This window comes from Apodemus sylvaticus, chromosome X, assembly GCF_947179515.1.
Source record: "Apodemus sylvaticus chromosome X, mApoSyl1.1, whole genome shotgun sequence".
Classification (NCBI taxonomy): domain Eukaryota; kingdom Metazoa; phylum Chordata; class Mammalia; order Rodentia; family Muridae; genus Apodemus; species Apodemus sylvaticus.
This window is the reverse complement of record NC_067495.1, coordinates 27885454-27910925: the sequence shown is the minus strand read 5'-3', so window position 1 is coordinate 27910925 and position 25472 is coordinate 27885454. Positions and strand designations below refer to the sequence as shown.

The window sequence follows — 25472 nt, the reverse complement described above, 5'->3', positions numbered from 1 at the left end:
CCATTCATTATGGTATATGTAAGTTCAAAGTTACTATTAGGGTAATGACCCAATCAGAATTTCTAAATTTCCCTCGTACTCTATACAGGCCCATTAACATTTGAGAGTAAAGTCCTAACTTGCTTAATTTTCCTGAGCTCAAGAAGATTGATTTGATTTCTTCTTATGATCTAAGAATTCTCAGCTTTAGGGCTGGGTATACACCTCAGTGGTAGCACCCTCACCTACCATGTTTGACGCTCCAGCACCACACATACGAAATTATCTTTACATAATCTTGGCTGAAGTTTGAACAGTATTTTAAAAATATCAAATGTACTTAAAGCCATACAGCATTAATAAACAGTAAATCTAGAAACCTATCATTTTGGGGATGAAGAAGCAGGCATTTAGAATTAAAACAAGTTGGATTTTGTTAAACTTTGAGCACTCTGTACCTGTTTTGTTTTGATTTTTGTTTTGCTTTTTAAAAAATGAGGCAGGGTCTTACTTCAGCTCTAGCTGCTATCAGCATCCCAAGTGCAGGGAGTACTGGCATAAGCTACTGCACATGACTTGTATGCATCTTTAATGAATTCTCGAATGTCAGATTGCTAAATGCCAGGTGACACTGAATTTCGAGGCCCAAAGCAAGACAATGAAAGTCTGAGAAGAAAGCACCTTAGGAAAGCTGGTATAATGCACATGAGCCTACATTCAGTTGTCTTCACTGATTACTCTTGTGATTGTTACACAAGGACTGTTTTTAACAGTGGATATACTCAACGGTGACAACTTTAATTTTCTGGGAAATGACAAAATCCTTTACCTCTTTATAAAAAACTTTCACGACACACTATTCAAGATATACCCTGACAAAGAAGGAACTCTAGAGATGGGGAAAGAGAAATATGGAAATGGGTATGTCAACACTTTGAAACAAGAAATAAGTTTTAGAGGGAAAAAAAAATCAACTTTTACATATAGAAAAATAAAATAGAATATTTTAAAAGAAAAATATGGCCAGTAAGTAGAAAAAATAGTGATAATAAAAACAAGCATTCCAATACCTAAAACCTGCCAAACTAGCAAAGATGAAAATACTAATTCTGTGCTGTGAGAACTGAAGGGTTAGAGTGATTCTTGGAGTCTTCCTGGGAGGAAATCTGGATTACCTTTTTTGATATAGTTTATTTTAAGACATCATTAAGAGGGTCACCTTTAAAATCCAACAATAGGAATGTTGTCCAGTCTGTTGGTAGACATACTCTACTGTAGTGAGTAAAAATAAGATTTATGGGACTAAGAATCAGATTGATGAAATGAGGCAATTGCGTTTAAAGCATCAAAGTCATATGCGACCTTTGAATTAAAAAAGTATATCAGGCTGGAAAGATGGTTCAGTGGTTAGAATTACTTCTATAGGATCTGGGTTCAATTCTCAAGACCCACATGACAGATCACAACCATCTGTAACTCTGGTCCAGGGGATCTGACATACTCTTCTGGCCTCCATAGGCACTAGGCTCCCAAGTGGTCCACATAGATACATGCAGGCAAAACACTCATATGCAGAAAGCAAAACTAAAGGGTGTGGACCCTTAACAAGAAAAAAGGTGGGTTGGGAAGATGGCTTAGTAAGTAAAGCTTCATGGCCACTAGGCAGTGGTGGCACACACCTGTAATCCCAGCACTCTGGGAGGCAGAGGCAGGTGGGTTTCTGAGTTTGAGGCCAGCCTGGTCTACAGAGTGGGTTCCAGGACAGCCAGGGGTATACAGAGAAACTTTGCCTCGAAAAAAAAAAAAAAAATATATATATATATATAAGCTTCATGACCTCAGTTCAATCAATCCCTGGATCCCATTGTGTAACTGACCCCTAAAAGTTGTCCTCTGAGCACACTTGTGGTACACTTATGCACATACACAGAGATACAGAGAGAGGGGGGGAGGGAGGAGGAGGGAGGGAGAGAGAGGGAGAGGGAGGGGTGCATAAGCAGAAAACAGAAAAAAATACTAAAGCATCACTGCAGCATTAAGTGATGCTCTTGAGGTTAGGATTACAAGTAATTTCTTATTTGTGTGTGTGTGTATAATTTACAAAAATTATGGTTTACATAATACCATTTGGCTAGCATCATCAATCTATACAGGTGAGCAGATGCCATTAAAAGACAGACATATTTAAAAACAAAGTTTAGATTTGGGACTCTGGGTGTTTTTGTCTCTACTACCTGACCTCCTCCTGCCACGACTTCTGGACCTTGATGAGCTCTGGCTCCGGCTCCGGCTCCGGCTCCCACTCCGGCTCCGGCTCCGGCTCAGGTCGCGGCTTCGGCTTCGGCTTCGGCTTCGGCTTCGGCTTCGGCTGCGGCTGCGGCTGCGGCTGCGGGTTCTGCTGCGGCTGCGGCTCTGGCTGTGACTACGGCTCCTGCTACGCCGGCTCCTCCTGCTCTGGCTCCAGAGGCCCGGACTGTGATCTTTTCTTCTTCTTTTTCTTCTTCTTCTTCTTCTTCTACTCGGTGAACTGTGCTTCTCACGACTCTTCATTCCATGTCTGTGAGATTTCTTCACCCTGTGACTACTGCTCTTCCTATCAGACTCACCATTTCTCTTGTAGAAGTCTGGACTCGGACTCCTCCTTCTTCTTGACCTGCCATAGTATTCATCATAGTGACTGGCCCTTTCCCTCCTCTCTGAATTCTTACTGAAGGAGGAGCTAGTCCAATCTGGAGACAGGTAGATGTCTCTATTAGCGTCCCTATATTCATTGTTGGGATTTCGGAACACGTGAAGAAAGTTGCAGTGCTTTCCTCTTGGACACTGCTGTACTTCATATAAGCCTGTAAGGGCAAGTGAAGAGGCAGCGATTATCACTGTATTACTGCAATTCATTCTTTTTCTGAAGGCTGAAGATGAACTTTTTTTCATACGCTGCTCTGAATGGCTAACATAGATGGGGGGAATCCTCCCAAAGTTTTTTACATAATAAGAATAACATAATACCCAGGCATGGCGGCACACTTGTGTTCAGCCAGGGCTACCTGGCATATATGAGGTCCTATCTCTAACACACACACACACACACACACACAGAGAGAGAGAGAGAGAGAGAGAGAGAGAATGAATGAATAAAGGAACTTTTGTAGCTGAAAGTATTTGCAGATGACCTCTGTGATCAGGTATAAAGAATCTATCAAGAACTATAGCTGATGAACTATGATGTAACTGAAAAGTTGGTAGCTATCTAAATAGAAATCTCTCTAAAGAAGATATACCAGAAGTCAATGAGACAAAAAGTTAGTTAACAGTTACTGAGAAAAATACTAAAGCTGTTTATATTTTGTTGTTGTTTTTAATGAAATAAAACTCCTGGTTTGAAGGTTTCGATTGTACTCAAACATATCACTGGAATCATACTGCATCTCTAGAAACTTACAAAACTAACTTTCTATAAAGAAAATACACTACCATCCTATTTATGTGCCCAACCCTTAATCTCAGGGTATAATGGTGGTTTTCATTTTCCTAAGCAAGGTATTAAAAAATTCCATATGCATGTGTGTGTGTGAGAGAGAGACAGAGAGAGATATTTTTTAGAAGAGAGAGAGAGAGAGAGAGAGAGAGAGAGAGAGAGAGAGAGAGAGAGAGAGAGAGAGAGAGAGGGAGGGAGAGAGAGGGAGAGGGAGAGGGAGGGAGATTTAAGACAGGGTTTCTCTGTGTAGCCCTGGCTGTCGTCGTGGAACCCTCTGTAGACCAGGCTGGCTTAGAATTCACTGAAAACCACCTGTCTCTGCCTCCAAGGTGCTGGGATTAAAGATGTGCTCCATCACTGCCCAGATCTTTTTTATTTATTTTTGAAACTTTTTAAGGTTTATTTTATGTATGTGTTTTTCCTGTATTTATGTATGTGTACTATGTACATGCCTAGTGCCCATGGAGATCAAAAAAGGATATCAGATCCCCATCTCTCTAGCCCCTCCCTTTTTAAATATGATTTTTAAATCGATCAATAAATTAGTTTATTTATTTCAAGAATAGGTCTCACTATATAGTCCAAGCTGTCCTTGAACTCACAATTCTTCTGTCTTGGTCTTCCTAGATAAGGTTTAGAATGGAAGATGGCACCATCCATGCCATCGTAAATGTTTGTTAAATGACAGCATCCATTAAGAGAAGGCTACTAAAGATTTAGACTTGATTGACAAATTATGTATTTTCTATTCAAGTTTTAAGCTGGGAAGGAAGAACGGAAAAATCCAGGGAAAAGACAGAAGCATACCCCTGAGGTATTATAGCTTTGTGTCTCTTCACCTGGGAACTTCCAGATTGATCTGGCTAGGCACTCTCTTAGAAATCAGAAAATGATGAGAGCTTCAAAGCAGCTGGTTACTCTCTGCAGCGCTGAATCATTTCCTGGTTTGGCAGTCACTCTAAGATGAGTCAGTGTAACTGAGAGCACCCAATGTACAACTAAACTGATACACACCTACTTCAAGTAACTGGGAAATGTTAGCCATGGGTAATGTTTGTGTTGGTGATGATGGGAAGACTGCTTAGGGATCGAGCCTGAAACAAATAGCTCAAGTGAGGAAAGCCAATGAATAGAAAACACCTTTGAAAGTGCAACATGGTTAATGTGGGTATCTTTAGTTTAGATGCTGCATTGTCACACACAGAACCCAGGACTGAGGATCTGAAGACTGAAAATCAAAATGCAATTCTGTCACCAGTATATTGTGACCTCAGGCATTTATTTCATCCATATAGTAACCCACAGGCCTGTTACAGATCTAAACTGTGGTATCCTTTATATAACCACTCTATTCATCTATAGTATGAGAAAAAACTATGCTTCATCCCTTTAAAATATTGTTTTATTCCTACGAAGATCCCTTTTATATAGTACAGCTGTGGGGAGGGGTGCCACTACAATGGCTTTTACCACAAATTGCCATTTTCCACCGGGTCACTGGGCAGAATTCACATTGAAGCTGTCGTCCTGCATACCATCGTCCATTAAAAACAGAAAAAGCTGCTTGACAGTCTTCTTCCCTTGGAAGCAAAAATCAAAGGGTGTGCTTTATAGTAATTCTCACGAGCACAGCAAACCTATTCTGAATTAGCCCCCTTGTCCACTTACTGTAGGACTTCAGTTCTTGTATTGACTAGGTAGTCCTTCAGAGCATTCAGATTCTCACAGCCTAGTTTATTCAGAGACCTTTGTCATTGACTTCTGAAAAGTTTTGTCACATGGAAATTAGCTAAAGTTAAGGCTTCTTAATCTGCAAGATTTGACAATTAAATCTGCAAAATATCCTGTCTCAAAATACCCTTGTTAGAATCCATGCTTTCTCTGCTGTTCTTACTACAATGGCTAACTGAAGCCATTGGCCATGGCACTGCTTAGAGAAATGGCAATACATGCAGGAATGACTCAAACTACATTGCTATCTGGTCAAATGCACACTATTTGGAGCTTTAACCCCTTGTGCCTTTGATTGGTATTTTCTATTCCAATTAGCCTTTATTCAGTTTGTATTTTAGTTATGAAGATTATACTAGATAAAAGAATCAAAACTACAGAAGTATAAAAAGTATGAAATAAGTGTATTATTTTCAAATCTTGACTGTTTATGAGCTCTTCATATTGACATTTTGAAAAGTATGCATAGGAAAGCTATATAGTCAGTGACAGACATCAAAGAAAATGCCATAGCCATGATGAAACATGAATGTGTGTATGTTCACAATACTTACGACTGGTACTGAACATACACATTGCCCCTCAGATGAGGCTCCAAGTTGCAGCTGACCTAAGGAACAAAGAGGAATTCTGTCACACACATATAAGTATTATTCAAAAGCAGCAAACCACATGCATTTTGTCCAGGCAAATTGTCCCTCAGAGTTCCATCCAGATAAATAGGCAGCGCACTTTCGTATCAATTCAAGGCAGATCTAAACACCTAACAACATTACAGACCTCAACTGCCTGGTCTCTGTTGATCCTTGTTTACTGTTTCTAAATCCTGTTAAGGATAAAATGTTTCCTAACATGCACATAAAATGTACATAAAAACAGAATGCAGGGCTTGGAGAGATGACTCTGAAGTTAAGAGCACTTGTTTTGTGAGTATGCACATATATAAGTTTCTGTTTGAAATATATATTATGTATATGTATAGACTTTCACAGACACATGTACACATATAGGCATACATATATTCCAGAAAAATATATCATACACATAAATATATATTGACCAACATGATATATAAGGTTTTATATATGTGTGTGTGTGTGTGTGTGTGTGTGTATTGCTTGATTCAAGTTGAATATATATCCAACATGTAGCCTCCTGTGGACTCCTGTTGACAGAAATGTGGCCAAACGCAAAAATCATAAACTTAATTAAAACATTATGATTTTTTTTCAAATTTGTTTTTGTTTCTGTTAGCTCAATTGTAGTTCTCAGGCATGAACTCTACAGACGACATTATGTCACAGTGTCAAAAGTCTGGGCATACTTGCTGATATTGCTTTGTCCTTTCAAAATTCTGAAGAGAAAGCCTGTCTCAGAAAAGTTTCAGAATTTTAAAAGTACAGAGCAATACCAGCAATTATGTCCAGATTTTTTTCCAATTTGTTTTTGTTTTTGCTAACTCAGTTGTAGTTGTCCTAAAACTATATAGACTGGGTTGGTCTCGAACTCATAGACCTACCTCTTCCTTCTAAGTGCTAGGATTAAAGGAGAGTGCCACCACGCCTGGCTCTACAATTTTTATATAGATGGTATTCTTTATTCTTTTTCAACTAATACAAGCTTAATGACTCAACTATTACACATATCAAATCATATTTATATGTCTGCTCATAATTATCCACAGTGCTTGCAATCTCCCATTCACAAAGCCATCTCTGTAGATGAAGGCCTTCTCTAGTCTGCATACAGAAGGTGTATGCTGATTTATGGTCCCACTTCACTGCCATAGTGCACGAGCTGCTCTCTGTAGCTTTACTAGTATATATTTTTCTACTTGATCTTTATATCAATAGAATTCGTATCATGTAGCTGTGAATACTACCTCATTTTCATATAAGTATGGATAAATAATTGATTACTGCCTTCAAAAATTATAAATTTGATTTGTCTAAAATAACATATAGTCCTTAAATATCCCTTCTAGGGTTTAGCTTTCATCTTTGAAATGAAGCTATTCTGTCTTGCTTCAGAGTGTTATTAGAATATCCAATGGGGAACAGGATCGTACTCAATTTGTCATGCCATCTTTAGAAAGAACACTAAAGGACCTCAGGAGTCCATGCCACCCATGCCTAGAGACCTTAAAAATCAGTTAATCCAGTTAGGATCAGTGGCACATGTTTAAAATCCCACTAATAAGGAGGCCGAGGCAGGAGGACTACTACAAGTTCCAGGCCAGCCTGAGCTCCATAGTGAGGCCGTTTTGAAATAAAAAGTGCTACAGCACCTTTGCCCAGTGTGTACAAGGCCCTACATTCAATCCTCAGGAGCACATAATGACAATAATTTAGTGCCATGGTTCCCAAGACCTACTGATTTTCTATAATGAATTCGACATTCTGATCATTTCTGTACCATAAATTTACTAAACAGCTTTTCACTTTATAACTGCCAATGTGGTTAGCATGAACCATATCGTCCTATTTGCTTTCTAGGGGGAAAAGGGGTTGTCATGAGTGGATGCAGCCTGCTATAGGCAATAATGCAACTTCCCCTAAGCTCCCTGAGAGCCCCATCCATCTCTACCCCACTGTGCTAGGGATAGAACCCAAAACCCCATACATGCTAAGCACTGTGACTAAGCTACCAATATGAAATTCTGAATACAATTTCCCATTGCCACTTCACAGAAGCAGCAGGATCCAGGGCCTGTACGTGGGAAACCACTAATGTAAGCCAGTGTTACTTGAGATGAGGAAGAGGCACAGAGAAGTGACGTGACATCCATCAGAAGAGCAAACCATACTACCTCCTCAGCTGGTACTGGCCTCCATGTGGACCAGCGTGGCATGACCGAGTGCTTCCACTTGAGGGCTTAGCTTTAGTGCTTATCCTTTGCTCTGAGTAGTGAGAAGGGAGGAAAGCACACGCCACAGAAATAAAATGTTTAAAAAACATTTCATTTGTTTTACATTTATTTGTACGTGCATGCCCTGCTCATGTCAGTGTACATGTGCAGGTCTGAGGACAGTTTCTAAATAGTCAGTTCTCTTCCTTTTACCATGTGGATCCTGAAGATTGAATTCAGGTCTGTCAAGCTTGGTGGCAAGTGCCACCCAAGAGGAAAGCAAATGTTTACTATTTGTAAATTTAAACTTTATCTACTATATATTTATTTGGTTTTATTTTGAGGCAGAATTCTCTATGTAGCCTATTTGTTTTTCTACTATCTATCTGTTTTTTTGAGATGGGATTTCTCTGTATAGCCTTACTGAACTCACTGAGGACCAGGCTGGCCTCAGACATCTCCCTGTCTCTGCCTCCTAAGTGCTGGGATCAAAGGTGTGCACCACCATCACCTTTAATAACATTTAATAATATTAGTAATAACTTAATAACTAATTTAAATGTTATTAAAACAAAAAGCCTATTCCCCTCCCCATTTAATCCCCCTTAATCTTTTTATAATACTATGTTCTATTTCCCCTTCTTTGGAAAACAAATTTTAAAGACTATATTTTAAATCTGGAAGGCAGATTGTAATCTCAGATATCCATGGCACTTGATTAGTCCAACTGTATACTTTCATTTCTGACAGCAAGAAAAAAGACCTATGGCTTTATTCCTTCTTTTCTCCAAAATGAGGGGTACTTCCCTTGTCATCATATAACGAAGTTATTCAGGTTCAAATATGATCAAATCACAAAGTAAGAGGCCTACATGTTGGGATTTACCTACTGAGTCCCTGGAACAGCAGGAGCCACATCTCACCTTCCTCGGTGAGTGAAACTGAACATCAGTATATATAATGGTTCTGAGTGAGGCACTGAACGAGGGAAGGAAAGGACCCATGTCCAGCACAGACAGCAGCTGAGTGAAGGCTTGGCTGGCTAAGTAGAACAGGCCTAACTTGTGAAAAGAGCTGCAACACAGAGGCACTGAAGAAGACAGTCCTTTCCAACCCAGGCCCTGGCGTTCAGAAAACATGCCAACACATGCTTATGATTTCCTAGTGTATCTCCATGGCATTGCCCAGGGTGGGCCAGTGGAAAGGAAGCGGATCGAAGGATGTTTACCAAGCAAAGTTTACCAAGTTTACCATGCTCAGCCTTAGACCAGGCATATATGGAACAACACAAGTGAACAGCCTGAGCCCCAGGCCCCTGTATGACATGTGTCAGGCCCCATCCCAGCCTGTGCACACCTTAAACTGAATCACTTTTCCCACCCTCTTGAATTCAGGCAGGACATCATAATAGAAGTCTAGGAACTGTTGGTAGGTCTCTTCTTCACTGTATTCTAGGCTTGAGTCAGGGTCATAGTCGTCCCTCCTGCACTGCTCCATCCCAAACGTTGTAAACATGCTCTTCATCAGCAAGGTGGGACTTGATGTGGGGAAGTTGTGTTTGCGTGAACACCTGAAGAAGAAAGAAAAGTGAATTCATTTGTCCAATAAAAACCACACATTAAAAGCTTACCATTAACTCCAAGACCAAGACTCAAGTAAAATGTCTGTTTAGACTTAACTATATAGCTTAAAGGCTCAGTAACAGCACTCAAGAAAAATGTTCTAAAACTGGCTAGTTTCTCACTGAAATAAAAGATTAGGAATGGTTTCCAAGGTTATATGCCATTCAAGAGTCTTTGAATAAAAAAAAGGAAGGCTCAATCATGTGACACATTACAGTGACAAGAATTAGATGCTGTATGTGAGACTCAAGAAGGAGAGAATTAGAAATATATTTCTGCTTCTACAAAATCTTCAACTGATTTTCTTGCCTATGGAATTCAGTAATCTGGACCAGTAGGATAGCTCAGTGGGTAAAAGTTCTTGCTGCATAAGCCTAATGATCTGGATTTGATCCCTGGATCTCCATATCACCCCTCCTACACACACACACACACACACACACACACACACCTCTCTCTCTCCTACACACATACAATAATAATTTTTTAAAGCTGGGCATAGTAGCGGACACTTTTAATCCCAGCACCCAGGAGGCAGAGGCAGATGGATGACTACAAGTTCCAGGCCAGCCTGATCTACATAGTAAGTTCCAGGCCAACCAATGTTATAAGGTGAGATAGTATCAAAGATAGATAGATAGACAGACAGACAGACAGAAGATAGAATTTTAAAATTCTATTTTTAGAAGAGTCAATATGGTAATTTAACATTTTCCACTTACTCAAGTGTTGTCATTTTATCTACATGCAGCATTTTAAAGTTTCATGAATTTTTAAATATTTTTTTTACACTCTGATCCTTAATAATGTACTGAGGTTGATGGAACTTGTACTTTTTCACTTTTCAAAGTGTGATGGTTAGTGCTAGCTGTCAACGTGACAGAATCTAGAATGATCAGAGAAAGGAGTCTTATTAAAGGATTGTCTAGACTAAAGTTATCTTCTGAGAATGTCTGTGAGGGATTGACTGCCTTGGTACTTTAATTGATATGGGGAAAACCACCTTAATTATGAGTGAGACTATTCCCTGGGCAGAGGGATCAAATAGCATAGGCATGCCCATCAACATCCTAACATGGATAGGGGAAAGGTACTTAAAGGGCTTGTCCTTGGCAGTCAGCAGCTGCTAGATAGGGGACTTAAGGGATGTCACCACTAGTAAGTTGCCAATAATGAAGTAAATTACGTCAAACTCGTGCACATACAAGCAACACTCATTAAACTCAGGAGATTATTTAAAAAAGAAAAGACATTAAAAGAGGAGGATGACTGGAAAGAAGGGATCCAGAGGGATAAGAATAATGGAGGTGAATATGATAAAAATACATTACAGACATGTATGAAATTATCAAAGGATTTTTAAAAACTACAACCAAGAAGTTTAACAAAAGCAAGCATCCAAAGTGCTCAGGTTAAGTATTTCTCTGCCAGTATAGTGTTTACGTGCCTATAATCCTAGCTACTCAGGACAAGTTCCAGTTCAGCCTGGATTATAGATTAAGACCTTATTAAAAAAAAAAAAGAATGAACAAGCAATGGAAATATTTCTCTGGCATCTGACCAACTGTACTACAGCTGTGCCACTTGAAGTAAATGATCTGGTCTCTCTGTAAAAGGGAAGCAGAACAGTGTTCTTGTCTGAAAAGATAGCTTTGGCTTTCAGACCGACTAAGTTCACACAATGCTAGCCAGGCAGTGGTGGCACACGCCTGTAATCCCAGCACTCTGGGAGGCAGAGGCAGGTGGATTTCTGAGTTCAAGGCCAGCCTGGTCTACAGAATGAGTTCCAGGACAGCCAGGGCTACACAGAGAAACCCTGTCTCAAAAAACCAAAATAAAATAAAATAAAAAAAAAATTCACACAATGTTATGCCCCAACTTGAACAATGCAAACAGCCAGGTTCTCATACTTTGATGTTTGTGATGGTAAAGTTTCACATGCCTATGACAGTGATAAGTAATTTGACAGCTGTCTGCATTTTATTTTTTGAATGACTGTTAGAGATGGTGTGTGAGAACCTGAAAGGCCACTCTATTTTTCACAAGGAACTGCAGGTCCAGTTTTCATAAAACTATTTAATATACCTATCCTTTTCTCATACCCAACAGGAAAACCCTACATCTAGCTTCTACAGATCTTAAATTTCAAGTTAGTATTAGAGATACATCATGAATAAGGGCAGCTGGAAAACCTGAAAGGCAATTTGGTTCAACTACCCATGCAAATGTGAACCAAATTTGGGGCTCATTTGGCCATCTGTCCAACATATTACTTTGGTAATTTTGGTGTTGCATACAGATCGTTATTTATTTTGTGTGTGGATAAACCATGCTACAGCACGAATGTGAAAGTCAGATCACGAGGAGGAGTCAGTTCTTTCCTTTCACCTTTCATATGCTCTTACCTGCCAAGCCTTCTCTCCAGCCTAAAGCCATTATTCTTGAAAAATAAAAAATAAGCTTGGCATGATGGCACACAACTGTAATCTCAGCACTTGGGTATGGTAGCAGGAGGATCAGTAGTCCAGTCTTGGCTACACAGAGTTCAAAGCCAGCCCGGGCTCCATGAGACTGTCTCAAGAAACCAACTGATTACTAGGTATGATTGCACACACTTTTAATCTCAGCATTTGGGAAACAGAGGGAGATGGATCTCTTCAAGTTCCAAGCCCACTACACAGTAAGACCTCAAAAACAAAAAGAAAAAGGAAAAAAAAAAAAGAAACAAAGATTCAGATTCTACCTTCTCTTCCACAGAATAGGTAAATAGTAATTAGGCTACGCCTCTGACAGATTTGCTCACTGTTAGGAAGCATTTGCTTACTTTGATTTATATATAAAGTCATAATATAAAACATCATCATTACTTGGCATATAGTAATTTTCAACTATTTGCTAAATGAAGACATCAATACTATGTCTCTATGTATCTTACCTTTAAAAAATAAGTTGGAGGGCAGGACGCATTACAATATCAGAAAGTGACAGCAGTAACAACAAAAATAGTGAACAATGAAAGTGATGAAAACTTAGGACCTATGCACCCAGCCCTGTGTGTTTGCCATGCTCAGCTCAGTCTCCAAGGTACCTCAAAGAGATGGGACTATGCATCATCTTCATTTCATTGATGGAATTAAGATGTAGAGAGTTTAAGTAAACTTTCTCACTGCCACAAAACCCAAGGAGTTGTCAATTCCTAAGTCTGAACATAATGACAGCAGAGAATTAAGAACCTATTCCTCTACTTGCTACTTTCATAAGGGTCCCTATACCCATCCCAAATTGGAAAAGACTACTTAGGGTACAGGTTTACTCTTGAAAAGGTATTACTGGGTATTCTAATCATTTCCAACATGTAATCTCCCCCACCCAAGTTGTCCTCCTGCAACTCATGTGAGCACAGAAAAAAACCAACCAGCAAATGCTCCTTCTAAAGTCTCACTATGACCACCAGCAAATGGCCAACACAAAACAAACTCGATGGTATTTTGGAAGATTTTTTTGTTTTGTTTTTTCTCACAATACTTCAGATATTGTGTTTTGCTTGGTTGGTTGGTTTGGGTTTCATTTTTTTAACCTTACATGTCTTTTGCACACACACACACACACACACACACACACACAGTATATGTGTTTCTGATTTTGTGTTTTCATGGGATTTCTGCACATGAGAATATGTGCCTCTATATCTGTGTAGTGTTTTTTCTGTTTATTTTGTCCTATTCTGTTTTGTTTTTAATTTTAGGTTTTTAGATGCCTGTTTTGTTTTCTAATGAGAAAGAAAGGGTATGGATTCTGGTGGAAGAGAAGCTGGCGGAAAATCTAGAAGGAAATTTTGGAAAGGGGGAACCATGATCAGAATATATTATATGAAAAAATCTATTTTCAATTTTTTAAAAAAAAAAGTCTTCCCAAGGCTATGGAATACAAAGGATTCACTGGGTTAAGCCCATTTAGTAGGCAGGCAAGGAAGCACCACATACCTGATAGAAAACATATCAGACTAAAGGCGATGCCTCTTCCAAAACCCTGACAGTTTCCATAATTTTATTCTCACACAAAGCAAAATCCATTACCTGTCTCCAAATCTGCAAGCTCCGGTTTTACTGTAGAATGGGCAGTTGGCTCTATCTTTCTCCAGTACTCTTACATCTGTGGGCGGTTCTGGGTTCTGCCAGGTGCCACCATTTTCCAGCTGTTAAAAACAACCATGACTTTACTGGTGATGTAAAAGCCCATGAAAGACAGTTTCTCCAATTAGTCAAACATTTTAATCAGAACACAAATAGTTTTTATATATAGACATGCATAGTTAAATTAGAATAAGGAATCAAGACTTTATAGGCAATTGTTCTGAAACATGAGCTGTATTTCTCTCTTGGCTCCAAGTCATTTTTCTTGATTTGGAGGGGGGGGGTGTCACTTAATGTTACCAGATGTAGTCACGAGGGTCTTTAATCCATCTATTCTGAAAAGGGTCCATGGATATAGGGAGTCACCAGAAAGAAGTACAAATTACTCTGAATCAAAGTGGGTGAACCAACCATTTGGGACCACTAGTATGTGATGTCACTTAAATACATTTTAAGTACTTGATACAAGTATAGCAGCTCAGTGGTGGTGGTGCACACCTGTAATCCCAACACTCTGGGAGGCAGAGGCAGGCAGATTTCTGAGTTCAAGGCCAGCCTGGTCTACAGAGTGAATTCCAGGACAGCCAGGGCTACACAGAGAAACCCTGTCTCGATAAACCAAATCCAAAAAAAAAAACCAAAAAACAAAAAACAAAAAAACAAAAACCAAGTATAGCCCATGAGATGATCCAATAACACATCAATTGTCTTCTGTTGTTATATAACTAAAAGGTTATAAAACTGATTCCAGATATCCAGAAATAATCAAAACCACCTACCACAAAAATCATATTATTTAAACTATTGCTTCTAATGAAATATCAATTGATCTCAAAACCTTCTTTTTAAGGCAATGGTCTCACTGGCCTCAAACTTGCGGTCATTCTCCTGCTTCGCACGCCCCCCCCCCACCCCCATGGCTAGGATGACTGGAACGTGCCAGTGCTAGCTATTCTCAAAGTATTAATGAAAGGTTTTGAAAATACCTCATTTTCAGCCTGATCCAGCATCTTCTGCACTGCTTCCTATAAGTGGTGTAAACATAGGACTAATGAAAACCAAGATGTCAGATAAGTCATATCTGGTTTCTCTAGTTATTCATCTCATATATGACCACACACACGTGAACACACATATACGACTTTTACTTCCTCTAGATAGTCAAGTTCGACCGTCTTCTCAGTGCTCCACCAGGGCCAACCCCGACGGGGCCGATCCAAGCGCCTCACTAAACCATCCAATCAGTAGTAGCGACGGGTGGTGTGTACAAAGGGCAGGGACTTAACGCAAGCTTATGTGAACACACATATAAAAGGCTTCTGATTCCGATTTCCTTTCCAAGCATATATCTCCTAAAAAGTTTTCAAAAGATATATAGCTTAGAATTTTTATTCAAATACAAAATTTGAGTAGAGAACATTGCAAATATTTAAGTCATAATAGCTTCAGCAACATTACACATCACAGAGATTTAACAGAAACAAAAACATGACATGAGGGGTAGTAACTAGGATTTAGGAAACTTATACAGGAAATCCAACAAGGCAGCAATAACTCTCTAAGTAGCTGGTTTTAAATATGTACAAACTTAGGTTCCTTAGCACCTCAAACCATACATATGACTGTGTTTAGCTGCTCACTTGGTAAGTCTGTCTCATTCTGGTACCTTAAATGTTATTGTAGCAGCTGGGTGTGGTGGTGCACTCCTTTAGTTCCAGCACTTGGGAGACACAGACAGGTGGATCTGTGATTTTGAGGCCAACCTGACTACAAGATAAGTTCCAGGCAAGCCAAGGCTACACAGAGCAACCCTGTTTCTAAAACAAAATAAAAAAATATAAAGCTGAACAACACATCAAAAAAGTCATTATTGCATAATGTAATCAAAACAGGTTCTTTTGGGTTTAGTTTTGGTTCGGAGTTAGAGATCAAACTCAAGGCTCTACTTTTACCACTATGCTATAGCCCACTCACAAAACACAACTCTTGATCTCTTCCATCTCCTCACCCCCGTCGCCCAACCTAAATATCCTCAGTAACTGGTTCTGCCATTTTCCCATTTGTTTAAAACAAACAAACAAAAAAACCCAAAACCCCTTAAAACATGGCTTCGGTTCCCTTTCCTTCTTCATTCCAAAGAATTTGTCAGCTAGAGTCCTGTTACCTGTGTTGCTTATCTGTTTGAAGGTCTGGCCTCATCTAAATATCATTATCACCCACACTGTAATCAGTCATCCAATTTCCTCTCTGGCCCCTGTTCTTTGTAGAAAAATTAGTAATAATTTGTTGGAAGTAACATTACTGACAGGTTGAAGTCACTCCTTGTTAAAAAAACACAACAAAACAAAAAAAAAACTCTCATTAGAGTTTGGTAAATAAAATCAAACTCCTTTAAATCTAAGAGGCTTGTAATCCTCCTGCCTCTGCCTCCTTCAGAAAATCCTACTAGTGTGCACCACCACAACCGGGGTTCATAGAGACTCAAGTGGCAAGCACAGGGCTTGCATGGGTCTGCATCAGTTCCTCTACGTGTATGTTTATAGCTGTTAGCTTGGTGTTCTTGTCAGACTCCTAAGAGTGGGAATGGGTGTATCTCTGACATTTTGCCTGTTCTTGAGACTCTTTTCCTATTTAGGTGCCTTGTCCAACCTCAATATGAGGGCTTTCAACTTGTCTTATCGTATCTTGTTTCTTTTTTTTCTGTTTGGCTGTCGTCTCTTGGAGGCCTGCTCTTTTCTGAAGAGGAAACGGAGGGGGAGTGCATCTAGAGGAGAAGGGAGGTAACTGGAATTAGACAGAGGGGAAACGGTGGTCAGGATGTATAAGCAAAGAATCTATTTTCAATTATGATCTGCCCCTTCTGATCTTCCCTAATGTCTCCCATGCTCTTGCCCCAGTCTCCCGTGGTCTCTAAGTTTTGGGTACCACCAGGTCCCTTCCTCCCAGTATCTTCACACTCAGGTGTTAATTATCTCAAATATCACTTCTTAGGTGACTTTCTTGGCTAGCAATTCAAATAAGTATCCTGACCCCTATTATTCTATCACACCACTCTCATCTCTTTATAAGCCTAATAATGTCCTACTGTATGATCGGCTTTGCTGACTTATCCTCGGCTCCTCCCATCTAGAGAAGTCACTCAGGGAGAGCTGACACACTGTGCTTTTCACTGCTTTTTTGTCTCTGTCCAAGCATGTAAATGAAAGACACCATCTTGTATTCCTTTACATATGCTTAAAATAGATTTCATTTTACCCACTTTGCCTTAACCAACCAAGCTCCCTTTAAAACAAACGCTTTCAGAAGAAACCTTAGCTTTTACCTGATACTTAAAAGTTAAAGAATATTCTGTTAAAACAGGAATTGATTTATCTTTGTAAAGTATGACAATCCAGATAATTTTAATGTCCCTAATATCCCCATCTGGATAGTGCCTCATCTGGAAGGCAGTGCTCAAACAATGGTGCCAAAAATGTTCATTGGAACTGTCATCTGAGACACAAACGTGACTGTGGAAAATGCTGCCACCTTTCCATGACTAGAAGGTCAACACATATCTCTTCATTACGAGATGAGTAACTATGGAATGCCATGCCATTCAAAATTAGTGATGGTAAAGGGGAAAAAATATCTTCGTGAATCAGTCAAGGCAAGATGAGCTGTGCATGTTATATTTGAAACAAATACACAGTTGAGGACCAGCAGCAAAACAAACCAATCTTTAAAAAAAGAATCCCAGAAAATGTACATAATATATACATTACAGAATTTCTTATTTTTTTAAGCAATGGTAGGGATTATTAAGGAAAGGTTTTGACAAAGATTTAAGCGTAAGCATTAAGAGACAGGGAGAGAAACATGTAAGAAATGGACATTAGTATGTGCTCTACAGTAAGCACAGGTTTCTCAAAGAATTTCTTAAATGACTGTCATTTGCTCTAACAATAAAGTTAGATAGGATATCAGGATTTAATAGCAAAAGAATTTCTTAATTCCTTAATGTCTGCTAAACTAATCCTTGCTGAGACGTCATTAGCTATTAAATCTCATGAATTTAGTAGGTATGGGAACTATTCACAAATACTATTCTTCTGTGAAGAACTCAACGCAGATATTACAGAACTATAGGAAAGTAACACTAGCTACAGAATGGTACAGAGTATAAAACAGGGCCAGCTGCCCGGATTACAGAAATGCTTTACTAGAACACAGCCACATCTATTCATATACATACTATGTCTGTTTTAGGGTACACTGGCAGAGCTGGATGTCCACAGAAGCCATACAGACATCAATCACAGTCTAAAATAGAATCTATCCCTTAAGGAAAATGTTCACCCATCACTAGTAAGGTAACTTGGACAAAGGTATCTGTCATTGCACTACCCCAAGAAGAGAACCATCTGGAAACTAGTGTAGTGTTTCTAACAGAAACTGACTCCTTCCAAATTAACAGAGCATGAACAAAAAACCAAAAGCCAGCCCTGACATGCCCACTGGTAAATCTGCAAACCCTTTACACTTACACACACACACACACACACACACACACACACACACACACACACAAAGAAGATATACAGGGTTCTATGCTCCTATGAGAGAAGTCACCTCTCTTTCTCTCTTCTCTTGTTGTTTCTGCTCTTCTTCCTCTCGCTCTTTTCTCTGCTGTTCTTCCCATTCTGCCTTTAACTTTCTCTTTAAAGGAAAAAGAGAAGGTGATTTTTTTTTACTCATTCTTAAAAATACATGGCCTACAGAGTAAATATTTGAAAAGTTTTAGAAACATTGTTCGTTGAAAAGAGACTATCAGTTTCCTTTTTTTTATGTTAACATATTAACATATGTAGCTCTCTTTTTATTTACACATCCTGGGGAAGGGATCCATGGCCTTGCGCATGCCCAGCAAGAGCTCTATAACTGAGCTTATACCCCAAGAAAGACCACGTTTTAAGAGACTTTATTTGTGTGAATGTATGTGATATGTGTGTGAGGCTGAAGCTCCTATGTGGGTTATGGGAACAGAAGCCAGGCCCTCTCGAGAAGCAGCAAGTGTTCTTAACTACTGAGCCATCTCTCCAACCCCATAACAAACACCTGTTTTTTTATTATTAAATAATTTTATTTTACTTGATGTGTACTGGTGATTTGCCTACATCTATATGTGTGTACCATATACATGCCTGGTGCCTCAAAAGCTAGAAGAGAGCATTGGATCCCCTGGAACTGTAGTTATGGATGGTTGTGAGCCACCATGAGGGTACTGGGAGTCAAATTCAAGTTATTTAAAAGAGGAACCAGTGCTCTTGACCATGAAGCCATCAATTAATTATCTCCCTTGAGCTTTAGCTCAACTAAGCTCTTACTCAGTGAACTAGATACTTAATGCCTACCTCTAATTCTTCCTTCCGTTTTCGAGCTGCCTCTTCTTTTCTCTTCTTTGCCCTAAATTCTTCTTGTGCCTTCTCTTCCCTCAGTAACCATTCTTCATGTAATCTTTGCCTGTTAATATAATGATGTAGTCCATAAAAACAAATGGGAATTCATCTAGAATGTATAGAAGACAGGGAACAATATATGACATGGAAATCCAAACATATTTTCTATAAAGCAGTGAAGATGGGAGTGTGGCTCTTGGAAAAGCAACTATCTTCCTGGACACAAATAAGTTACAATTATACTTCAAGCTTTAATAAGCATTTGCACCTGTGACATCTTTTCTTTCTGTAAGAAAGTATCAATGGTTTTCATCTCAGGCAAACATGTCAAAGCAATTATCTGTGAATTTTCATATTCACATAGCATTATTCTTCCTAACATATGCATTCTTTTTCCACTAACATAACTTCTTCCTCATCCTCGTCTTTGTTTGTTTGTTTCGAGACAGGGTTTCCATGTGTAGTCCCGGCTGTCCTGAAACTCAGTCTTTAGACCAGGCTAGACTCATAGAGATACACCTGCCTGTGCCTCCCCAGTATTGAGATGAAAGTTGTGTACCACACCTGGCTGATGGTACATTTTTATAACTCTGTTTCATCTTGTCTTAAAACCTTTCCTTTAGCTGTGTGTGAACGTTTGCCAGCATGTACACATGAGTATCATGTGAATGCCTGGTGGGCAGAAGTGTTAAAAAGACTGGGGGAATAGGAGTTGCAGAAGATTGTGAGTCTCCATCGGGAACCAAACCCAGATAATCTGAAATAGCAAAATGAGTGTTCTGAATTAGTGAGCCTTCTTTCCAGCTCCCTTAAAACTCATGCTTCAAAGGCATGCTCACAACTCACAATGTAACTTTTCCCCAGAAGTTTAAATGTTTGAAAGCAAATCACATAAATCCCTTGACTATATGGAATAGAAACTCAAAGGTTATAGAGAAAGATGCCAGGTTTTTTTTTCAGTGCTATAATCATAAAACTGACTTTTAAAATGCAGACTAGCCAGGTGGTACATGCCAATGGTCCTAGCAACTGAAAAGCTGAGACAGAATTACAAGTTCTAAGCTAATTTGAGTTTATAAAAGAAGACCTTTGCCTAAAACAAACATACAAACAAAACAATCCTCCACAAAAGGTAATGTTACGTTAAATCGGTAAGTCCCAGACATCCAACAGCCCAAGATTCTCATTTAAAATCTTCATTTGAATAGATTTGTAATCACCTAGGACACACTGCACTGGTCATGTCTGTTGAGTGAGTTTCCAGGAATATTAACTGAGGAGGGAGACTCACCCTAAATGAACCCATCTTGTAGATTAGGGTTCCTGGCTGGAAGGAAGGGGAAAGGGGAAAATGAAGCTGAGCACCTGCTCCCTGGCTACAGCCACAACTGAAACAGCTACTTCCAGAGCGTTCCTGCTGCCACAGCAAGGGCAGCTCTCTCTCATCACCATACGGTCCCCACTCTGGTGAACTACAGAAGACTCCAAATTATGAATAAATAATTATGCAATATCCACACAACATATGCTAGTGTCATTAGAATTAGGCATTTATGTCAACACACACACACACATTTTTTTACCAATTAGCAAAAGCAATAAAAAATATTTCCACACACACACACACACACACACACACACACACACAAACCCAACAAAATAGGTACAATGGCACATGCCAGTAATTCCTGCATTTGGTAGGCTAAGGCAGGAAGAACCTGAGTTGGAGACTAGTTTGGATTTGTCACACAAAGAAAGAGGGAAAAAAAGACACCTAATTTTAGCCTGTCCACTAAGGATTTTGTTTATAAGAGGTTATTTTCCAAAACCCATTTTTTACAAGATTTTATATGAAAAGCCTCTACTAGTTGGTAAAAACAGATATTACACTAAAATAACAATTTAAGTGTTTCAGTTAGTACTGACCTCTCTTCCTCCATCAACCTTTCTTCTTCTAATTGTTTTTCTTCAGCAAGAGGATCTTCTTCCTCCTCTTTCTGTGACAATTCTGTAGAAATTCAAATATTTTATTAAGTCTCACAATCCTTGGTCAAATATTCATGAAAAAAATATATAAATATTTAACCTTTACAATTATGGTAAAAAACTAAAATTAAGGCATAGTGGTAAAGCCTTTAATCTCAGCACTCAAGAGGCAGAGGCAAATGGATCTCTGAGTTTCAGGCCAGCTTGGTGTACACAGTAAATTCTAGGACATCCAGGGCTATAGATCTCAAAAAAAAAATTGTAAAAAGAATAGTAGTTGTAAGCTACCACATGGGTGCTGGGCCTTGAACGCTGATCCCCCTGACCCTTTCCTGAGTGCTGAGATAAAAGGCATACACCACAACAGCACTGGCTAAGCGGTGTTCTTAAGTATCCCTCTAGCGTCACTTTCTTTTTAACAGTAGTTCCATAACAACACTCATGACAACATGGCTGTACGAGTTCAGAACAAAACAGAAAGGCAAGAGGGGAAAGAGAGAGGGTAAGAGGGAGGGACAGAGGGAAGGAGAGCCTGAAAATATTTAACAATTTTTAAATTATACTCATGAATATTGAAGTGTTCTATTTTTTTTCAACTTTGTTGTGCACTGGAATACTTTTCAAAATAACTAAAAACCTGGCAAAATAGTTTTAATGGAAGAAAAGTGTATACCTTTTATTCAAAGTTTAAATTTGAAAGGGGGAGCCGGGCAGTGGTGGCGCACGCCTTTAATCCCAGCACTTGGGAGGCAGAGGCAGGTGGATTTCTGAGTTCGAGGCCAGCCTGGTCTACAGAGTGAGCTCCAGGACAGCCAGGGCTATACAGAGAAACCCTGTCTCAAAAAAACAAAAACAAAAAAAATTTGAAGGGGGGAAAAAGGAGTGCCAGTTGAGATGTGGGAGAAGATAAATAGAGCTTAAGAAATTGCAACAGATCACCTTCAGGCTTAAAGCAGGAGCGTTTGGCCATCAATAACAACAATTTACTGTTACTTTTCTTTTTCATCCTTGATGGTAGAGCCTGCCTCTCCTGAACTAGTTATCAAATGCTGTTCCATACAGTCTCTGTGGCATGGCTGGCGGTCAACATAACCTAGTGCTGTTGTATGGTTTCAACCTTCTTGACTGCATTTCTACGTGCTTGATCACTTTATAAACATCTAATTTTATAAATCTACTAAATTTATAAATCTAACACTTAAAATATAGGGTTTTGTCACTTGAGGGGCCAATGGCATGGTGGTGGGCTGCACAGAGGAGCTTTACACTTCGAGTTTGGGCAGGAAATAGAGGGAGCCATTGCATGGGCTGGAGGCATAGCTCAGTTGGTAGTGTTTGCCTAGCAAGCATGAAGCAATCACATGCAAACTGGCATGGTCGCCGCACCTCTGTCACCCCAACAGTTTGAAGGCAGGAGGATCAGAAGTTTAAAAGATTCATCCTCAGCGACATAGGGAGAATTTAAAGCCAGTCTGTTTGGGGCCATGTTGGAGGGCGGGGCAGGAAGAGGGTTAGCAAGCAAGTCCACATCCAGAACAGAGAAGGCCTCTATTACCTGCATCTCTCAGACGAGCGAGCTCCTGCCGTCGTTTCTTACGCCTCTCCTTCTTCCGGAGAGCCAAGTACTTCTTGCGGCTGGAAGATTAAAAAGCGCGCGCGCGCGCGCGCACACACACACACAGAGTGAGCATCAGCACACAGGGATCTGTACTCTCAGACTAGGGGCCAAGCTAGGACAGGGCTCAGAGGCAGAGGAAGGAGGCTGGCCACCCGCGCTACCATCTGGCCTCCAGTCGCTTTGTCCCTCAACTTTCCCGCTGCTCCCCTCCTAACTCCCTGAACTACTCCGGTAGCCCGGGGACAGCGGATTAATAAGCGTCCCCATTCGCGCGCGCGCGAGAGAGAAGCCCTGATCACCTCAGCTCGTCATTTACTATACCTCAGTTTTTGTGGAACCGCGGTAGGCTCCGCCGCCTCCATACTGCCGTCGCAGCCTCCTCTCCCACAGCAAGGTCTGAGCGGAAGCAGCCTCCCAGGTCCTCGGTCTCCCGCTCTGCGCGGCCACCAGTACCTGCCCGAGACGGAAGGAGAAGGCTTTCTTCCCGCAGCTAGTCAGCCAGGCGCCGCGGCCTGAGTAAATATACCCTCACAGAGACCACCGCGACCATCCCAGCAGACCTGAGAAGGAAGGAGGGAGGTTTCCTCCCTCAGCTAGTCAGCCAGGCACTGTGGCCTGAGAAAATAACTCCTCACCGAAGCCACCTCCGGAGCTCTTCCACCACCGGAAACGCGAGCCTCGCTTCACTGGGCCTCCCAGCCGCCCTAGCACCACCCCTTACCCAGAATTCAAAGCGTTAGGCCCCGCCCCTCAATTTAAATTCCTTGGCGCCTCCAGGCCCCGCCTCTCTCCGCGGCTCCACCCATCAACACCCCAGACAGAGTTTAAGACTCCGCCTCCTCCTTAAAGTCCACTCTGGATCCAAAGGAATCAAGTTACCCTTGTTCTTACTCCTGAGAAGCAGAGAGGGACCAACATTAAGTGCAGGTGAAGGGTATTTGTTTGGCTAGCTCTGAAGTTGTGCTTGGAAGGTAGGTGGTCTTTACCAAGAGAAGAAAGAGAGAAAACAAGCTGAAAGTGCCTGGAGATAAAACTCCAGGCGCTGGAAAGTAGGGAATTTTGTTACCGGAACAAAAGTGCAAGGCAAGGGTATCTAGAGATTGGCTGCTGTTACCCCATGCCTTTGTGCAGTGGGGAGGTGGGCTGGAGAAGAGGGCTCAGCTAACAGCTCTTAACAAGAGCGTTTTACTACTATTGCAAAAGATATGGGTTTGGTTCCCAGCACCCACCAGACAGTTTACAAGCATCAGTAACTCCAGTTCCAGGGGATCCTGTGCTGCAAGCACACAATGAACATACATAAAATAAATCTTTAAAAATATATACATATGCAACGAGAAAATATTAAACTATAGCAGCCTCCAGGGGTATTTGTATTGGGAAATTTGGGAAAATTGTACTTTGCAATGTAAAGGATTAAATTAGCAGTACAAAGTAGTTCCTACCTCATCCAATACTCTTAGCACTTAAGAAACTAAGGCAAGAGGATCTGGACTTCAAGGTCAACCTTGGCTATTTAAAGAGTTCAAAGCCAACTTGAGCTACCGGACACTTCCTTTAAAAAAGTTGGGCAGTAGTGGTGCATGCCTTTAATCTCAGCATTTGGGAGACAGAGGCAGGCTGATTTCTGAGTTCGAGGTCAGCCTAGTCTACAGAATGAGTTCCAGGACAGCCAGTGCTATACAGAGAAGCCCTGTCTCAAAAAACAAACAAAAATAAATAAATAAACAAATAAATAAATAAGAAAGACAAGAAAAAGGTAATACTGTATCACAATAATCTAGGTGAGGTGTGATGTGGAACTAGAGAGAAAAAAATGAAAATAGGGCAGGCAGATGATTAAGCAGGAAAAGTCTGAACTCGATCCCCAAGGACCCATATAACAGGAGAGAACAAGCTCCCACAAATTGTCCTCTTTGGTATGCATTCCCACACTACATAAATAAATGCTAAAACAACAACAAAAACAAATAAAAATAGAAAAGAAAGCCCTTGCTAATAATCAGACTTTGTTGTACACATCCAAAATCAGAAACAAGGCTGTCTTCGGGTTTTACTGTTGTGAACAGACACCATGACCAAGACAACTCTTATAAGGACAACATTTAATTGGGTCTGGATTACAGGTTCAGAGGTTCAGTCCATCATCATCAAGGTAGGAGCATGGTAGCATCCTGGCAAGCATGGTGCAGGAGGAGCTGAGAGTTCCACATCTTCATCTGAAGGCCGCTAGCAGAATACTCACTTCCAGGCAGCTAGGAGGAGGGTCTTAAAGTCTATACCCACAGTAACACACCTACTCCAACAAGGCTACAGCTACTCCCAACAGGGCCACACCCTCTAATAGTGCCAAGGGCCAAGCATATTAAAAGCATCACAAAGGAAAAACAAAATATCTCCAGGAATGTTTCCACTAAATTGAGCTTCTGCTGTGGAGGTTGAGCTGACTAATTATACACTCTGGTCTGCATTCATTGCTTTGCCTCTCTCTATGATTTTCTTTTCTGTTCATTTCCTTTTTTAATGTGTAGGGGTGCTTTGCCTGCTCCTCCAGAGGCCAGAAGAGGGTGTCAGATCTCCAGGAAGTAGAGTTACAGGTTATAAACTGCCTCTTGGGTGCAGGGAATCCGACCCAAGTCTTC

General features: G+C 40.4%; 2 protein-coding genes across 3 annotated transcripts in view; one reads left to right on the top strand and one right to left on the bottom strand.

The window, feature by feature from the left end:
* The window catches only part of Ap1s2 (adaptor related protein complex 1 subunit sigma 2), a 32737-nt gene extending 24629 nt beyond the window's left edge, over window positions 1-8108 (top strand). The window contains exon 5 of the mRNA XM_052171782.1: window positions 7876-8108. Coding sequence (XP_052027742.1) covers window positions 7876-7920 — 45 coding nt within the window. The 3' untranslated portion in view covers window positions 7921-8108. The remainder of the gene's footprint in view (window positions 1-7875) is intronic.
* Zrsr2 (zinc finger CCCH-type, RNA binding motif and serine/arginine rich 2) lies at window positions 1961-23541 on the bottom strand. Of its 2 annotated transcripts, none has more exons than XM_052171767.1 (12): window positions 23391-23541; window positions 23152-23283; window positions 22768-22847; window positions 21153-21234; window positions 19182-19290; window positions 18400-18486; window positions 14775-14813; window positions 13732-13850; window positions 9390-9603; window positions 5740-5795; window positions 4925-5034; window positions 1961-2822 (listed from the first exon to the last, which is right to left on the bottom strand). In XM_052171767.1, exons 2-12 carry the CDS (start codon window positions 23190-23192, stop codon window positions 2164-2166), a joined length of 1596 nt encoding a protein of 531 aa, XP_052027727.1. In that variant the 5' UTR covers window positions 23193-23283; window positions 23391-23541; the 3' UTR covers window positions 1961-2163. The 2 variants fall into 2 exon arrangements, with proteins under 2 accessions (XP_052027727.1, XP_052027726.1); XM_052171766.1 differs by having other exon boundaries at window positions 23466-23541.
* Between the last annotated feature and the right edge of the window lie 1931 nt (window positions 23542-25472).

Bases quoted from the DNA above. Each gene is read 5' to 3' on its own strand.
- Zrsr2 (XM_052171767.1), bottom strand. From the start codon at position 23,192: ATGGAGGCGGCGGAGCCTACCGCGGTTCCACAAAAACTGAG. The intron at 21,235-22,767 runs GTAATAGAGGCC...GAATTTCTACAG, and splicing joins CGCTCGTCTGAGAGATGCAG to AATTGTCACAGAAAGAGGAG. The intron at 18,487-19,181 runs GTAGGCATTAAG...TTTCCTTTAAAG, and splicing joins AACGGAAGGAAGAATTAGAG to AGAAAGTTAAAGGCAGAATG.